Source organism: Carex rostrata, chromosome 33, assembly GCF_964058835.1.
Source record: "Carex rostrata chromosome 33, lpCarRost1.2, whole genome shotgun sequence".
In the NCBI taxonomy this organism is placed as follows: Eukaryota; Viridiplantae; Streptophyta; class Magnoliopsida; order Poales; family Cyperaceae; genus Carex; species Carex rostrata.
Window position 1 is genome coordinate 1,024,118 of NC_135950.1, and position 15,264 is coordinate 1,039,381.

The following is a 15,264-nucleotide window of genomic DNA, read 5'->3' on the forward strand; positions in this document are numbered from 1 at the left end:
AAAAACAGCAAGTACCAAACAACCGGTGATACACCAATAGTACCTGAATAATGCCCTTCACACGACAGACAATATCATAGAACCAGTATAACCTCATTTTCACCAAAATAAACTGGTCCAGTAAAAACTTAATCCATGATAAATAACAGATAACAAAAATGCATACAATCACAACATCCAATCAAATCTCTCTCTCTCTCTCTACCCTTACTACTACCCTTACCCTTGTTCTTACCACCCGACCTGTCAAAAGGCGCCACACCCGGCCTCTTCTTTCTCACCTTATCAAACACATCGTCTCCATTATCAAACTAAAATGGATGAACAAAAAATAAAAAATAAATAAGATAAAAAAATAAAACCTCAGTAAAAGTGATAAAGAGCCATTAGGCCACTCTGCTCAACTGCTGCACATGCTTTTCCCATCAAGCTCAACTTGTGGTTTTTGGAGATCAGAAAAAACTGAAGGGGAAGAGAATAAATCAAAGAAAGATTACCAATATGGTCCATTTTATATTTTTCCGTATTTATCTTATTTTCTACATCAAGAATGATAAGAATAAAAAAAAAAAAACTTTCTTCATCCTCACTACAAGAAAAAATAATTTAGTATTTTTAATTATTTATTATCTTAGCAGAATGAGAAAATAAATGCAATTTTCTATCATTTTAATTGTATGGTAAAAGTTTATAACTCTATATAAAAAATTTATGAAAATATATAGGGAATATATAAATCTCAATTTATATTGATTGAAGTTCTATTAAACTTTTCACAATAGAAGAAAAAAAAGATTTCCTTCTATTGTCAAAACCTAGAAATTAGAAACAATGAGAGAGTTAATTTGAGAAAAAGCACCTGCTATCGAGAAGTTTTCTATACCGCAAGCGTTGGCGGCCCACACCAATAGCACCTGAACTTACCAAAATAACCTCATACCCCTCAGAGTTTAGTTCTCAAAGCTGCATTTGTATGAAATTAAATTAAAACATAGTTTAATAAGTTGCATGCATTTGCATACATAGTTCAATAAGCTGCATTTGTATCTTTTGACCAGTTTAGTATTACCTGCTCAAATAAAGAACCCAATCGACCAACTGCTAATCTCCCGTCTAGTCTCATCACAACTACAGTTCCAATATATAAAATTACACCAAACCTTCTTGACTTTTTTTCCGATGAACGTGATTGACAAATTTGATTTATACATGAACCAAAATCACAATCAGTGGCCATGGCATGGTTTTTTACAGTTAGGTCCCTATCTTTACTATTATTATTTTTGCAGAGGGGCATTTGAGGCCATTTTTGTCTCAGTTCTTTACACAAGTCATGTTTTGATGATGATGATGAAAATTATATTATATCATTTTGGTAACAAAATTCTAGGCATCTAAATTACCATAAAGCTATAAGCTTGAAGTTTAGTGAGTTTCAGAAATTGTAGAGGTCCTTAAACATATAATTAAAAACATTATAGAATGAAACACCTGGTTTTGACATGATAAAAACATTATAGAATGAAACACCGCATAAACATAATTAAAGTAACATTATATAATGAAACACCTCAGGCCTGAAGTTCTTTGTAGCTGTACGTAACTCACTGTAAATGAAGATGTTGACACGACCGTACCCAGCAACCTGGCGCAAGTCCTCGACATCCTTAGGTGGAGCAAGCGCACTTGCAACAGCCCCTATTGCTTTTGCTGATTTTGACTTGCTCTTTTTCATAGAATCTCCTTCGATTGAAAATATTATTTATGTCATCAAAGAGTTAGATAGATAATATGGTATAAACGAATTCGTGTACCAGTAAATCAGATTAAAAAGGAAATTTTCAAAATTCACCAAAATTACTCTCCGAAACTCATTTTAATGATAATGGTATAAACGAATGGAAAAATACAATTAGTGATCAGAAAAGTATTACTTAAACAAAAAGCTAGAAAAACTCAAGTTCATACAATGATCAGAAAAAATACCAGTAAAATTCAAACAACAGTCTTAACTATTATACCTTCAAAATATGTAGCGATCGGTGCCTCTATCAAAATATTTCTCTAGATAACAGTAGCAATCTCGTATTTATTACTTCTTTTTAAAAAATAATGACAAAACCTATACTAAGTTCATGGAAGTTGAGCACAAAATATCACATATATACACTTCCCCAATATGTATTAAATTTTTTTTTTACATTTACTCTTTAAAAGTTTTATCTAGGTGAGTCATCTTGTAATTTGAAAACCAAAATATTGATCCATAGTACAGACCAATCTGTGCTATGCATAGTACCATAGACTCACTCAACAACAAAAATAATAAGAATAAGATGTTGTAATTTCAGCTAGTATCCTACATGGGATTCTATAATTTCAGCAAGTATACTTACCTTGACTATGCTTCAATGTTAAATTAAGTCGTTTTATTTAATTTTAACTGTACATTAAAATTAAATTCAGCCTTCATATGCCCTTAACAAACAGAGAAAGAAATAGAGGAACCTGGAGGCTGATAACATTGTCACACATTGTCAAACCAATCCAACATTCGGTTGTACTGTTTTGGTAACCTAAGTTCCTCCAACCAGTCTGATTCAACAAATGATGCCTCCTTATAGAATGTGGGTTCCTGTGGGCCCCTTTGGTATGCTCAACAAAATGACTCAGGAGCCAGAGACCGGACCTACAAAATATAAATTAACAATGAACAACTAAACAATCAAGGTCAACCTGGGAGATTCAAAAGAAATATTATATTTAATTAACTTTACCAAGTTATGTGCTCATTGATTTTTTTTAAAGTTGGGCAATGATATCTTTGTTGATTCTGATTTGTACTCCTCTTTTGGTATTCAACTTGGCCTTTAAGAATCTGATTAATTTAAGCGTGCATAAAAAGGTGCATTATACCAGCATATTAATTCTAGTGCTCATATACTCTTATTTTAACCAATGAGAAATGGTGAGGGCCTAATTAGAAAGTTCTTCTTTTCATACTATCTTATTATAGCATACAAATCAAAATTTTGCATGATGGCACAAAATAGACTCAAATCGACAAGTAGATCTAAAAGAATTGGCATGGAACTTTCAACAATAACTGCTTTCTAAAAAGAAGTCCGGTTATAAAGGATGCTGATCAGGAATCGTAGATAAGAAAAAATAGCCATTATATTCCCAAAGATTCCCATTTACAATTAAAATCCTCAAGTAGCCACTGGAGAATGCATTCTGAATCTTGAGGTTCTAAGTAAATTTGAGGACAGTGAAAGAGAGATGGAAACATCAAATGGTACGGAATCAAAATTGAATTTTCTTTTAAACAGCATCCAATATATATATATGAAATCATCATCGCAATGATCATGTCAGTTACAACACTTGCATTTCAGAATGGAGAAAGCTAAAATTTACGAATAGGCCCCTAAAATTTTGCATATACAAACATATTGCAGCAGTGACGTTTTATTTTTCTTCTTTTATTTAAACTACAGAGCCTCATATCTGCTATTGTAAAAGCACAAGGACAGATTCAAATTCAAGAAGATCACCTCAGGATGGTATCTGATACCCCCCTTTCATTGAACCTTTGTCGTTGTCATGTTGCACCCGAAATCCTACATATAGGATGCCAATGTACCATCATCATTTGGTATATAGTACACTCAACCTGATAATTATGAGATATGAAGAAAAATATCTTCATTAGATATTTGTTAAAGATAATAAAAGGACCAAGACAAACCAGTTTTACCGTAATAACATTACTTTGCTGAGGGATCTTCCTCTAAAACTAAGAGTCGCAATTATAGATTTCTTGAAGAAAAAGAAACAACTGCAGATCATTTATTTCTCAAAGGAGAAATAAATAAAAGACTACAGATCAAGAATCGTAGATAAGAAAAAATAGCCATTATATTCCCAAAGATTCCCATTTACAATTAAAATCCTCAAGTAGCCACTGGAGAATGCATTCTGAATCTTGAGGTTCTAAGTAAATTTGAGGACAGTGAAAGAGAGATGGAAACATCAAATGGTACGGAATCAAAATTGAATTTTCTTTTAAACAGCATCCTATATATATATATGAAATCATCATCGCAATGATAGAAATAACTGCTAATTGGAGACCTCGGCCGTTGAATTTGAAATCATCATCGCAATGACAGTTCACAACTATTTATTAGATACATATATGAATGTGTACATTTAAAGCATAACCAATTTATGCCTCAACAACTAAATCAAATATGTTATTGCAGAATAGAAGCCTAATTTAGGAGATGCCTCAACAATTAAATTCATTCACAAGCTTGAACTAACAAGCGCAATGACTACAGATACGTCACACACAAACAAAGGCAAAGGAGGAAAAAAATTGGATTGTTAATTATTGAGATTAACTACCTCGAGAAGCTCATAGTTGATCTCGCCACTGATCACCGGATCCAGCACGTCGTACTCGTACGGGAGCGGTGGTAGCGTCGCCGTCGTCAGGCCGCGCGCCGATCAAGCTAGGGTTAGTGTTTTTTTTTGTGGCGTCGTCGGAAAGGAGAAAACGCGTTGTAGGCGAGGTTTAGGGTTTTCGCAAGTCTCTTTTGTGGTAGGCGAGGTTTAGGGTTTTCTTCCTTGAGCGAACGTAGAGAAAGAGAGAGACTAAAAAATGCGTAAGTAGACTGTATTACTTGCCTTTCCTTCTTTGAGTGAGCGACAGAGGAAGGAGAAGATCGATTTAAAAAATGCGTCGTTTGCATCGGGAAGGAGAAACATCTCGAGAGACGCGCGTCAGGAAAAACGCGTCTTCTGTTTATCTTAAATGAAAGAATTTCAATGTGACTATTTATGTAGCGGGTAAATTTCGAACTAAATTTAGACTTTTACACGTTTGATACTATTAAATAGATGCATAAAATCGATATTAGTAATTAAAGGCTGAGATTGAGATCTGTTTTGATGAGTGGCTGAGATTTATGGAATCAACGGCTCAGATTCTCTCTGGACAAATAGAGGCTTGGGTCCCAAAAATTCCAACGTGCTATTAGTAGGGAGGATAACTTGCAATAAATTCGGACTCGCAGCAAAATTATATTAAATATTTCGAGAACAAATATCAGGAGAAGAATGAGACTTGTAATTTTGGAGAAATTTAGATATCTATACAACTTAATTTCTTAGATTTTTTTTTAATTAAAAATTTCAAATTAGTGGGCTACACGCACCTCAATCTCTCGAAAAATTGAATGGAGAAAATCTTAAGATGTTGAAAGAAAATTATCAGATGATTTGTAGATTACATGCACAATCTCTTAGTTGAAAAGTATCTTCTTTTTAATTTCTGTTTTTCATAAATAGTCATTTCTTTTTCTAGATCTTAATTCACAATTTAATTTTTAAATTCCTCAATCAGAGTATCAATTTTTATTACGTTAAATTTTAGTTAAAGTTAATTTATTGTTTCATTTAAAAAAAAATCTTTTGTTGTCAATTTTTCTGTGCATAAGACGCTGAGAGGAAACAATCACAAGGCTTGTACCAGCACAGGTACTAGCAGCACTGCAGCAGGTCGCAAGAAAATAAAAGAAGAGGAGAAGGACTGCACAATCAACACAAAAGACAGTATTGCAGAGAGACTTCATATGTTCACTCATATTATTGCAGCCACTTGATGAACCACAGGTGAGTAAATTTTATTCCCCCTTCTCAATTTCTCCTCCTAACTAATAAGGTTATTGATTAGTCTGCACACTTACACAGGTTTTGTCAAGGTTATTTGGTGACTTTTATTAGCATTGGTCATGTACAAGGGATATGAATGTACATAACTTAATCAATACTCTTACATGTTATGTACTATTTTTCATTTATTTATTTATAACAGTTTTCTTTTTCGACAGAATAAACGAATTAACTACGATGCATTTGTTGCCATAAGGGTGAATGAGACTAGGCTTAATTAAATTTATATATATTTTTGTACTAGTAAGTTATCTATTTCGGGATATATTTATTGTTATATGATTAATTTTGTTGGCATGCGCTACGAATTTTGTAAGAACTTCAATTTGGAGATATATTACTTGGTGTGCTTTCGTTGCTATTCTCCATTTGATAAACGAGTTCACGGTTATTTTAATCATACTTTGCACTTTGCTGTATTTTGGATGTGTAACAGTTATCACTTATCATACATAGACCCAATTTTGGTTCTTCTTGGATTCTGTTATAATGGTAGGGCTGGCAAGGTAAATTTTATCATAAATCAACAACATTTATTAATTTAGGAATCTGAACAGTGTAAATTTATACATCTAGCTAGAGATTTGTTCAGTCTTGAAACAGAATAAAAGGCAATCTGAACATCAGAGGTGGAGCACATTGTACCAGTTAGAGAAGAGCAATAGCATGTTCTAATTTATTATGTAAAATAGCATGAAACACAAAAGCAGTAATCAGGGGAAATAATATGCAGCTCTTGCAGTACCAGCTGGTAAAAACAGTAGAGCAAAGTAGAAGCATGATGTAAAAACTAAAACAAAAGAAAGATATTTGAACCAAGGATTACATTACCAGCTTTCAGTATTGATAGAGTGTATACAAGTATCAGCTTGACTTGTAACTTTTCTCATGAGTTGTTATTGTGTTAATTTTACCACATATCAATACATCAGGCTAAAAAATAAGTCTGGAGTAATGCTTGCTTACACACCATCCGGGTTCTCTGATGTAAAATTTAATCAAACATTTTGCCTCAGTATATAGAATACCTACTGTGCCCCTTGGCAAAAGCCATTGTCCCTCTAATGATTTGAAAATGGTGCAAAAGAGTGTCAGAATCATGTATTCACACAAATCACACAATCATGAATTCACACAATCATTATTGAAAGGGCAGATTAAAATTCTATGAACAATTGACAAAAATGGCCTAATGATTCCAACAGAAGTGGATTTACTTCAGCCATACCTTATTGTAAGAAAACATATTCAGATTGTACCATAATTCAGATTTTACCAGAAATAAGACTATCAGAATTAGAATGTCCTAAGTTAATCAAGTATAAAGTAGAACATGTTTTCAGAAAAGCACTTATTGTGCACAATTATCAGAAAAGCACAATATGTTTTCATTGATGAAACAAAGTTTTGCATAGAACATTACATTTATAATAAACCTAAACTAAGTAACAGTGCATAATGAAAATAAAAAATGTACACATGGAAAACTTTACAAAACCTCCCTACAAACAAAAAAAATGATCATATGCGAACTTGTTACAAACACCGACTCATTTTCAATCACATCTTATCAGCTCATAACATGGAAGTAATCTTTGGTTCCAGAATATAATTGCTAGCTTAGGACTGCACCCTCCATGTGTTCCTATAGAAAAGACTTATCACATGCTGAGGATAACGCCCCACCTGCAAATTTTAATCATCTGTATATTGATTAGCTCACTTCTAATAAAAACACAAGTCAAATTGGATTCCAATATGTATATTTGCTCAAATTCTACTATAGTAACATGATTCAAGTTTCAAATATTATTTTTGCTTCTCTGTAAATTAGAAAAAAAAAAAGGAATTGCCGTGTACTGTAACTATAAAAAAATCCAGCATACCCTATAAAATAATCTCCCCAAAATGTTAAATTCTCCTTCTGGCAATAAAATCATACGAAGCTGGCCATCTTTTTTAATTCCATGTGCAGAGTTTAAGCTTAGTCCTTTAAAAGCTGAACCCAACTGCTTAAGAGGTACATTACCAAAATGGAATATTCTATTATTATATCAAATAACTTGGTTCAGGATTACTCCATGTGTTGTATACCAAAGGGAACCCACTACCAGAATCAGAGATTGAAAAATGAAAACCATTTCTCTAATTTCTAAAGTTCACATAACAACCATTTAAACCATTACTATGCAGTTGGGGAAAGAGAGAGAGTAATTAAACATACTGAGGAAATATGTATCTCATGAATATCAAACCAAGAGGGCATCATGGTACCATTTGCATTGTGAAATAAAGAAAATTCTAAGTAAGATGCTTAAGTATTGAAGTATTATACAAGTTTCAAGGTTGAAAATGTAAAGAGTCCAAGAACATTGACGAGGTCTTCAGGCAGGGACCATAGATTCAATCAGACGGTGGAGACCCTTAAACTCAAAAGTTGCGTTAATGCAGAGGAAATGGATTCAACATGATCTTCATTTTCAAAGTTTAAATAGTCAATATGAACCGTTCAACATGATCTCCATATGTAAATGTACTTGCACACTAAATTTTACATTTTTTAGAATTCTTTTACTATTTTTTTAGATCAAGTAACTTTCTACCTATCTAAAAAAAATAATAAAAATTTGTAAAAAGTGTAAATTTTGATTTACTGCCTACAGGTAATTTTTAATATGGAGATCATGTTGAACATTGTACCAGAGCCTGACTCCATATAACATTGTTAAAGTAATACCAGGGATCCAGATTTACACAGATTGAAGCCATATCTTTCTAACCAATATTCCTATATAAATCAGTAGCAATAGACTACAATACAAGTGCATAATTGCTAAAATTCTAACCTCAAGAAGAGACGCAGATCCAAACGCCGAGGATGATAATAGCCGTACCAACGAATGTGGGTCCCACAGGCATCTCCTCGCCAAGTAGAAGAGCGGTAACAGCCGTGGCGGCGAAGGTCGTGGCGTTAGTCACAGGCACGGCCAGAGAGATCGGCGCTCCGCCTAGCAGGTAGAAGAATAAGGCGGAGGCGGAGAGGTTTATCAGAAAGGGGATGGTGTACTGCCACGTCAGCAGTGGGCCCAGCCAGCCACGCCTTGACGAGGCCGAGCTACTACTGATGGCGGCACCGCGTCGCATGAAGGCATTGGTGGCGCCCCAGATGAGACCCACTCCGATCATCTTCGCCACGTCATCACCTGCCATGGGAATATAGAGCTTAGATGGAGGGATTTATGGAAATCTTGGGGTTTGATCGGAAGAAAATCAAATCCTGGTTAACCTGAATTCGCATCCTCTCAGATATCTCATATTTTGCGTGACCTTTTATAATATCTCAATCGTTCAGACACGCTATGCCCGAATCTCAAAGCGAAATAATGCTGGCTCCCGCGCTTTACCCGAATAGGCACCGGACACGTCGGTAACGAAAAATATGAGGTATCTCAGAGGATACGAGTCCGTTTACTTTGGAAGGGAAAAACTTGGGTCTGATGGCTATTAAAATCAAATTTGGGTCTTGCGGGATTGGTATCCCTCCGATTTTCCGTAGGATTCGTTCTAACGACTATAAGAGCAAAGTATGCACGAATCAAAGCACCATATACGAATCGTGAAGCGCATTGGACGGACAGTAATCCCATTAGATCTAAATTTGATTCAAAAGGCTATCGGACCGAAACCGCTCTGTCTTTTGAAAAATTTTGCAGCGTAGCCCTCTCCGTATTTGAAAATTAACCTACACAGACCGAAATTGTTACGCTGTGTAATACACTGTACAAGCGTTTCGATAGCAATTAGCAAACATTCCTATCAAACTTGATCTACATATGTTTAAAGATGAGAGTTAAAATGCACCCTCATTTTGTGTTTCTAATATGTACTTTTCTTTTATGTTTTCATTTTCAAAGTTTAAATAGACGATTCGAACCTTCCAACGTGTTCTTAATATTAAAATGTGCTTGGAGACCAAATTTTACATTTTTTGAAAAATTTTTACTATTTTTTCAGAATTTTTGAAAATCATCACTTTGCTGAATTTTTTTATTATTGTTTAGTTTTAATCAAAAATTTTGAAAAATAGTAAAAAATTTCCAAAAATTGTAAAATTTGGTTTCCGATTACATTTTAATATGAAAAACACATTGAAAATATTGGAATTGACTATTTGAATTTTGAAAATGAAGATATGAAGGGAGGGTGCACGTTAGAAGCACAAAAGAGGGTGCATTTTAACACTCCTCATGTTTAAATTAACATATTCTTCTAGGAGGTTTAATATTTATCGTGTCTTTATTTTTAAAATATTAATAACTTAAAATTTAAATTATAAATGTTAAAATAAAACCGTCCAATATGATATATGTTATTTTAAAAATGTGTTTATAAAAAATCATCACATTTTGATTTTATTTTTATGTGAATCAATAAGTTCAAAGTCAATTAATTATTTACATTAGTATATTTTTACAAGCTCTTGTTAACAAACAAAACAAAATTAAAATGTCATAATTTTTTATACTTGTATGAAAATGATGTAGATCATATCTAACGGTTTTATTTTAACTTGTAAGTTTTAAATTTTTAGTTATTAAAGTTATGTAAATTTGAGACATACAAAATAAAGAGGCATTTGAACTCTCTGATTTTTGTATTGTTTGAATTAATTATTTCAAATATTGAATTTCAAGTGATTTGTTCACTTTTGCTTACAAAGAGACTCATAGAAACATTTTTTTTTAATAGTTTTCATTTTTTTAAATGATGCCCATAAATTGTTGCAATTGTTGCCCTGCAATAAATAATTATACGGAACCTTTAATTTGAACATGTAATTGATTATATTTCGAGCATTTTTATAGTATGTGTGAATTGTATTTGAATTATAACAAAATCATTTCTTAAACTCACTAAAGCTTGGTGAACATAATTTCAATATATATCATTGCATTGGTTTTGAATGACAAATTTCACGAGTTAAGTGTCTACATTCCAACTTTTTCATTTTTCAAGTTTGTGTATAAGATGAGGAGAGGTCTAGATATCAAATGTTTTTGGTTCATTAATTTTTAAATAATTTTTGACAAAAAAAAAATGAAAATTTAGAATGTAATTGGCTAATTGCTGGGCAAGTCAAGTAGATGAAGATGAACTTTTTGAATCCATTATTTGAGCTTAAGCTTATACCAGCGTCACTTCTATTATAAACACTATGGAAAGGGAACCTGAACCCCATACTAAAGCAAAATATTCCCGGAACAAATTAAGATAACATAACGTGTTTTATGTTTCTAGATAATTACAAGTCTGCCACCACCTTATTCGAGGCGAATCCGTATCGCCCCAGGTACCTGAGGTGCAAGTGGTGAATCTGAACCGTTCATTTCACTTGACACGAATCTCAAAGCAGGCCCCCTACAACCTCAACAGTCATTGGATTGAGTTTGGCCTGAATAGAATTAATCTGGACCGTCCCTTTTTTTCAATTTCACCTCAGGTACCTGGAGGGACACGGACTCATTCGAGTCCGGGGCCGGAGCTTACCTATCATACTCTTGAGGAGCAACAAGACCTCCTTAGCCAAGTCTGCTTAATTTCTCTATCTAGCATTTTTACATCAAAAATACAAAACAAAAACAAAATGGACAATATCATAAACTTGTTCATATTTAGAGTGCTAGAAGAACCTCTAAGGCTAAGCAGGTTCAAGTTAAATCTAATTTTCAACAAAATAGTAACAGCTTGAGGGCTAGTCATAACAGTAGGAGGTCCAAATAGGTTTGTCAGTATTTCGATGCTAAATAATTACACTTGAGAAAAAAAGAAAGAAAAAAAAGAGGTACTAAATGCTAGAGATGACATGGTGGGATTGGAGCAGTTGGAAGAGGATTCTGACGGGAAGGTCCTCTCGAAGGAATACGGGTACTTCTTTGTTTTTCAGATTCAATTTCAATCATAATTCACTGTTCCTCCGATTAATTAATTTTACTGGTTCATTTTCAATTGCTCTTTGTAAAAAATTGAATTACGTAGCTGTCTGGTTTCTATGTCCAAATCAATCCTTATACAATTACCTCTGGTTCCAGTTTTTGTTGTTCAAACACTAAATTTTCTCCATTTACTTTTGCAGCACTGGCAGAGGCAAAATGCAAGGGAAGGGTAAACACAAGGATCCCGCGAAGCGACACGATCTCTTCAAGAAGAGATTTCAAGGATGATTCTGATGATGTATTAATGTATATTATGCATTACAAGGGTCTAGGGATGTCAATAACACCCGTTTACTCTACCCGTATCGTATTCAATAAGATGAGTATGGATCAGATTTTTTTTTCACTAGCTTATTGAGTATGAATAAGGATTTTTTTTCGTTAAATAAACAGATATAGGTATGGGTAAAAGTTATTTCGTACCCGTTGAGTAACGGATAATTATATAAAATAAATTATATCATAAGAAGAATATTATGCTAAACATTTTACCTTTTTATTTGAATGTTAATTTATTATTTATTTAAGGAATTGAATTTGTTAGAAGAGATATTTGTGATTTTTTTTATTTAATAAAAAACTATTACTTATAATTAATTGCATATTTATATTTTAATTTTATATTAGTAATTGTGATTGCATATGTATATGTATGAAATTATAAATTTTGATGATTTATTTGTAAAAATAATAAAACTATTATAATTGTATTATTCGTTACTTGCCTACTACCGTTTCGTTATCCGCAAATTTTAACGGTTATGGGTAGAATATGGTAAGAAAATTTTTTAACAGGTATGGATAAGATCAATTCTTAGTAGGTATGGATATAAAAATAATTTCATCCTACTCATACCGTACCCATTGACACCCCTACAGTTAACCTCTCTGTCACTTACTAATATTATTATTATTATTATTATTATTTTCAAACATAAACTAATTCAAACTCACCCGGAAGATATTATTAATTTTTTGTTGGATAACCTACTCCATAATTTTCTATTGTTTGTTTTACTAATTTGATTCCCATTGAAAGGAGCAATTAACAAACAAGACAAAATGAGCATGCACCTCCAGTCAAAGTACCACCAATCCTGACGCCAGCGCACAGCCATCAATGGTGCAAATTAACCAATCTGACATCACACATATCTCACACCTCTCTCTCTCTCATCAAGGTGGCATGTATCTTTCTGTCAAAGACTTAGAAGGCTTGTTGCTCTCAACCAAAATACTCTGAAAAGGAAACACTGATCTAACATAACATATCTGCTTGCTTGCTTCGTTGTATATCAGGATTTGTTATCTAATGGTGGACTTGAATCAGGGGTAGAGGTTGGGGTTGTGCTGTCCGATTCCTCCTCTGTTTCCCACAGGAAGTGTGCGTATGAACCCAGCACATAGCTGCATGCATGTTTTTCTCCAGCATTAGACTTCACCAAAAATGATGTCATGTCATTGTCATGTTTAGCTGAAATTGGGCTCTTACTAAATTTGTTTGTCCCACTATATATCTGATAATATTAATTAATCATATTGTGAAAATTATGCTTCGTCATCATCCAAAATTTCATCACTTGTACGTTGTCAACTATTTCTACTGTGTATGTGCTCATTAAGACAACTTTAATTACCCGCAATTTTCCAGTAACCACTGATCTATGTGCATGTGCTCAATTCTTTAGCTGATGAAAATAGTTAGCAAACCAGTCATTAGGAGAGGCGTGAGCTGCTCTTTCCATGTACACCTCTGCTCTCTCCTTCTCCCTCTCCTTTTCCCAAATTAGCGTCCCGTAAAGAGCCATCACCTCTCCATTTTCATCTGCAGTGGCAGTACCACCGCCTGCCACTATGGCTCTCTCATAGCACTCCTTTGCCCCTTCCACATCCCCTTCCACCTGTAAATATATATATAAACGCAACTTAATTATAATTAGTTAATTTTGTATATATAGCTAGCACGTAGGTACGTACCTCGTGCAAGAATTTGCCATAGTTTGTCAGTAGAAGCGAGTTTTCCGGGTCCAATCTTAGCATCTCTCTGTAATACTCTCTCATCCGCTGCTTCTCTCCCTCGATCTTCTTCTCTGGTACCACCATCTCTGTGTCAGACTTCGTTCTTCTTAGAACAATACCGGGCCTGTTTCGAACCCGATCCCTCTCACCCGACCCGACATGAACCGCCATGCTGATGCACCTCCTCTGAGAGAAACTGATTCGAGCGCCTCTTGTCGGGTACTGGAGAGAACTGGATCGGATAAGAGATTTGGTTTCCATTTCGTTGTACTGGATTACTGGAGAGGTGGTGGGGAAGAAGCGAGAGAAATCATGACATTGCTCTGGATGGTGAGGTGCTGTTTATGTTTATATTTATATAGGCAGCGTGATTTTTCTTCTGACTAGTGACTATGTGACGTGGGGTCCACCACCACCAGATAACTTTTTCATTTTTTTTTATTCAACATTTTTTAACAAGCGGAAAAGGCCAGAAAAAAAAATAAAAAATAAACCATGTGTACAAGTACAATGGAGTAGCGACACGTAGGAGAGTACCCACGTGACCGAATTCGTATCCTCTGAGATATCTCAAACTTTGCGTGACTATGCCTACGGGCTTTTCCCTAAAAAAAAAAACTTTGCGCGACTTTATGGAAAATCCCAACCGTTTAAATACGTTCTGCACGAATCTCAAAGCACACATAATACTGACCACCCACATCACCCCGAATAGGCACCGGACACATCGGTCACGCAAAGTTGAGATATCTCAGTGGATACGCAACCCACGTGACCATGGTAGGGAAGAGGTGGTGGAGCTCTGCGTTGGGTTACCACGTCGGATGGAGTGGGCTCCTCCAATTTGCTACTTTGTTTGTGAAGTTGGTCCACTGTTTAATCAAGGGTCCTATTTGTCTATATAATTAATTGTTGGATTAATCAATTGATACGTCCATTTTGAAAAATCCGAATTCAAAATCTGACGAAAAGATGCTGATTCATTATAAAAAGGTGCTGATCCGTTAAATCCAATTCCTCTCTCTCTCTTTTAACAGAGTTAACAGTCACTGTTTTGAAATACAAGAAAAAGATAAAGAACACCAAGAAGCACTCTGTTAAGACTTGAAAGTTTTAAGTCGTGAAAAACGCAAGGTTTCCGGGTTTCGCCTGTGATTTCTTGCATAACTAGTGATACCACTACGCTTGTAAGATTTCGTTTTTGCTTCCGCACGAAGATTAACGAAGTAATTTGTAAGATCTATCCGTTAATTAACATTAATATATGTCAAAATTAATGAATCAGCCTCCCAAAAATAACTTTCTGAATTTGTGTATAAAAGCATGATTTATTAAGAATTTTTTGTTGTGTACTGTGTAGAAATCAGTTGATATTAGATTACAAATAGCATTGACAATGCATACTATAAAAAGGAAGAATAATAAAAAAAAAATTGTAATGAAACACTCAAAAACTTCAATCACGAATGCTTATTTGCAGAAAACTGTATAAATAAGAGATGCCAAGACT

The 15,264-nt window shown here is 34.1% G+C and overlaps 2 protein-coding genes and 2 long non-coding RNA genes across 8 annotated transcripts; 1 reads left to right on the forward strand and 3 right to left on the reverse strand.

Annotated features, from left to right (window-relative positions):
* Positions 1–614: 614 nt before the first annotated feature.
* LOC144548570 (uncharacterized) lies at positions 615–4,552 on the reverse strand. 2 transcript variants are annotated; one of them, XR_013509390.1, is made up of 6 exons: positions 4,414–4,552; positions 3,558–3,676; positions 2,509–2,689; positions 1,531–1,743; positions 1,070–1,491; positions 615–963 (listed from the first exon to the last, which is right to left on the reverse strand). It is a non-coding gene; the product is annotated as an uncharacterized LOC144548570 (long non-coding RNA). The 2 variants fall into 2 exon arrangements; XR_013509389.1 differs by having other exon boundaries at positions 1,070–1,743.
* A 2,556-nt stretch (positions 4,553–7,108) lies between these two features.
* On the reverse strand, positions 7,109–9,027 carry LOC144548550 (uncharacterized). 4 transcript variants are annotated; one of them, XM_078297245.1, is made up of 2 exons: positions 8,589–9,027; positions 7,109–7,428 (listed from the first exon to the last, which is right to left on the reverse strand). In XM_078297245.1, exon 1 carries the CDS (start codon positions 8,950–8,952, stop codon positions 8,590–8,592), a length of 363 nt encoding a protein of 120 aa, XP_078153371.1. In that variant the 5' UTR covers positions 8,953–9,027; the 3' UTR covers positions 7,109–7,428; position 8,589. The 4 variants fall into 4 exon arrangements, with proteins under 4 accessions (XP_078153371.1, XP_078153372.1, XP_078153373.1 ...); XM_078297246.1 differs by having other exon boundaries at positions 7,109–7,445; XM_078297247.1 differs by lacking the exon at positions 7,109–7,428 and adding an exon at positions 7,604–7,751.
* Positions 9,028–11,275: 2,248 nt separating this feature from the next.
* On the forward strand, positions 11,276–12,005 carry LOC144548274 (uncharacterized). Its single transcript, XR_013509331.1, has 3 exons — positions 11,276–11,329; positions 11,585–11,667; positions 11,876–12,005. It is a non-coding gene; the product is annotated as an uncharacterized LOC144548274 (long non-coding RNA).
* Positions 12,006–13,030: 1,025 nt separating this feature from the next.
* On the reverse strand, positions 13,031–14,070 carry LOC144548280 (uncharacterized). Its single transcript, XM_078296965.1, has 3 exons — positions 13,713–14,070; positions 13,446–13,636; positions 13,031–13,142 (listed from the first exon to the last, which is right to left on the reverse strand). The coding sequence occupies exons 1-3, from the start codon at positions 14,013–14,015 to the stop codon at positions 13,031–13,033; spliced, it is 606 nt and encodes a 201-aa protein (XP_078153091.1). The 5' UTR covers positions 14,016–14,070.
* Between the last annotated feature and the right edge of the window lie 1,194 nt (positions 14,071–15,264).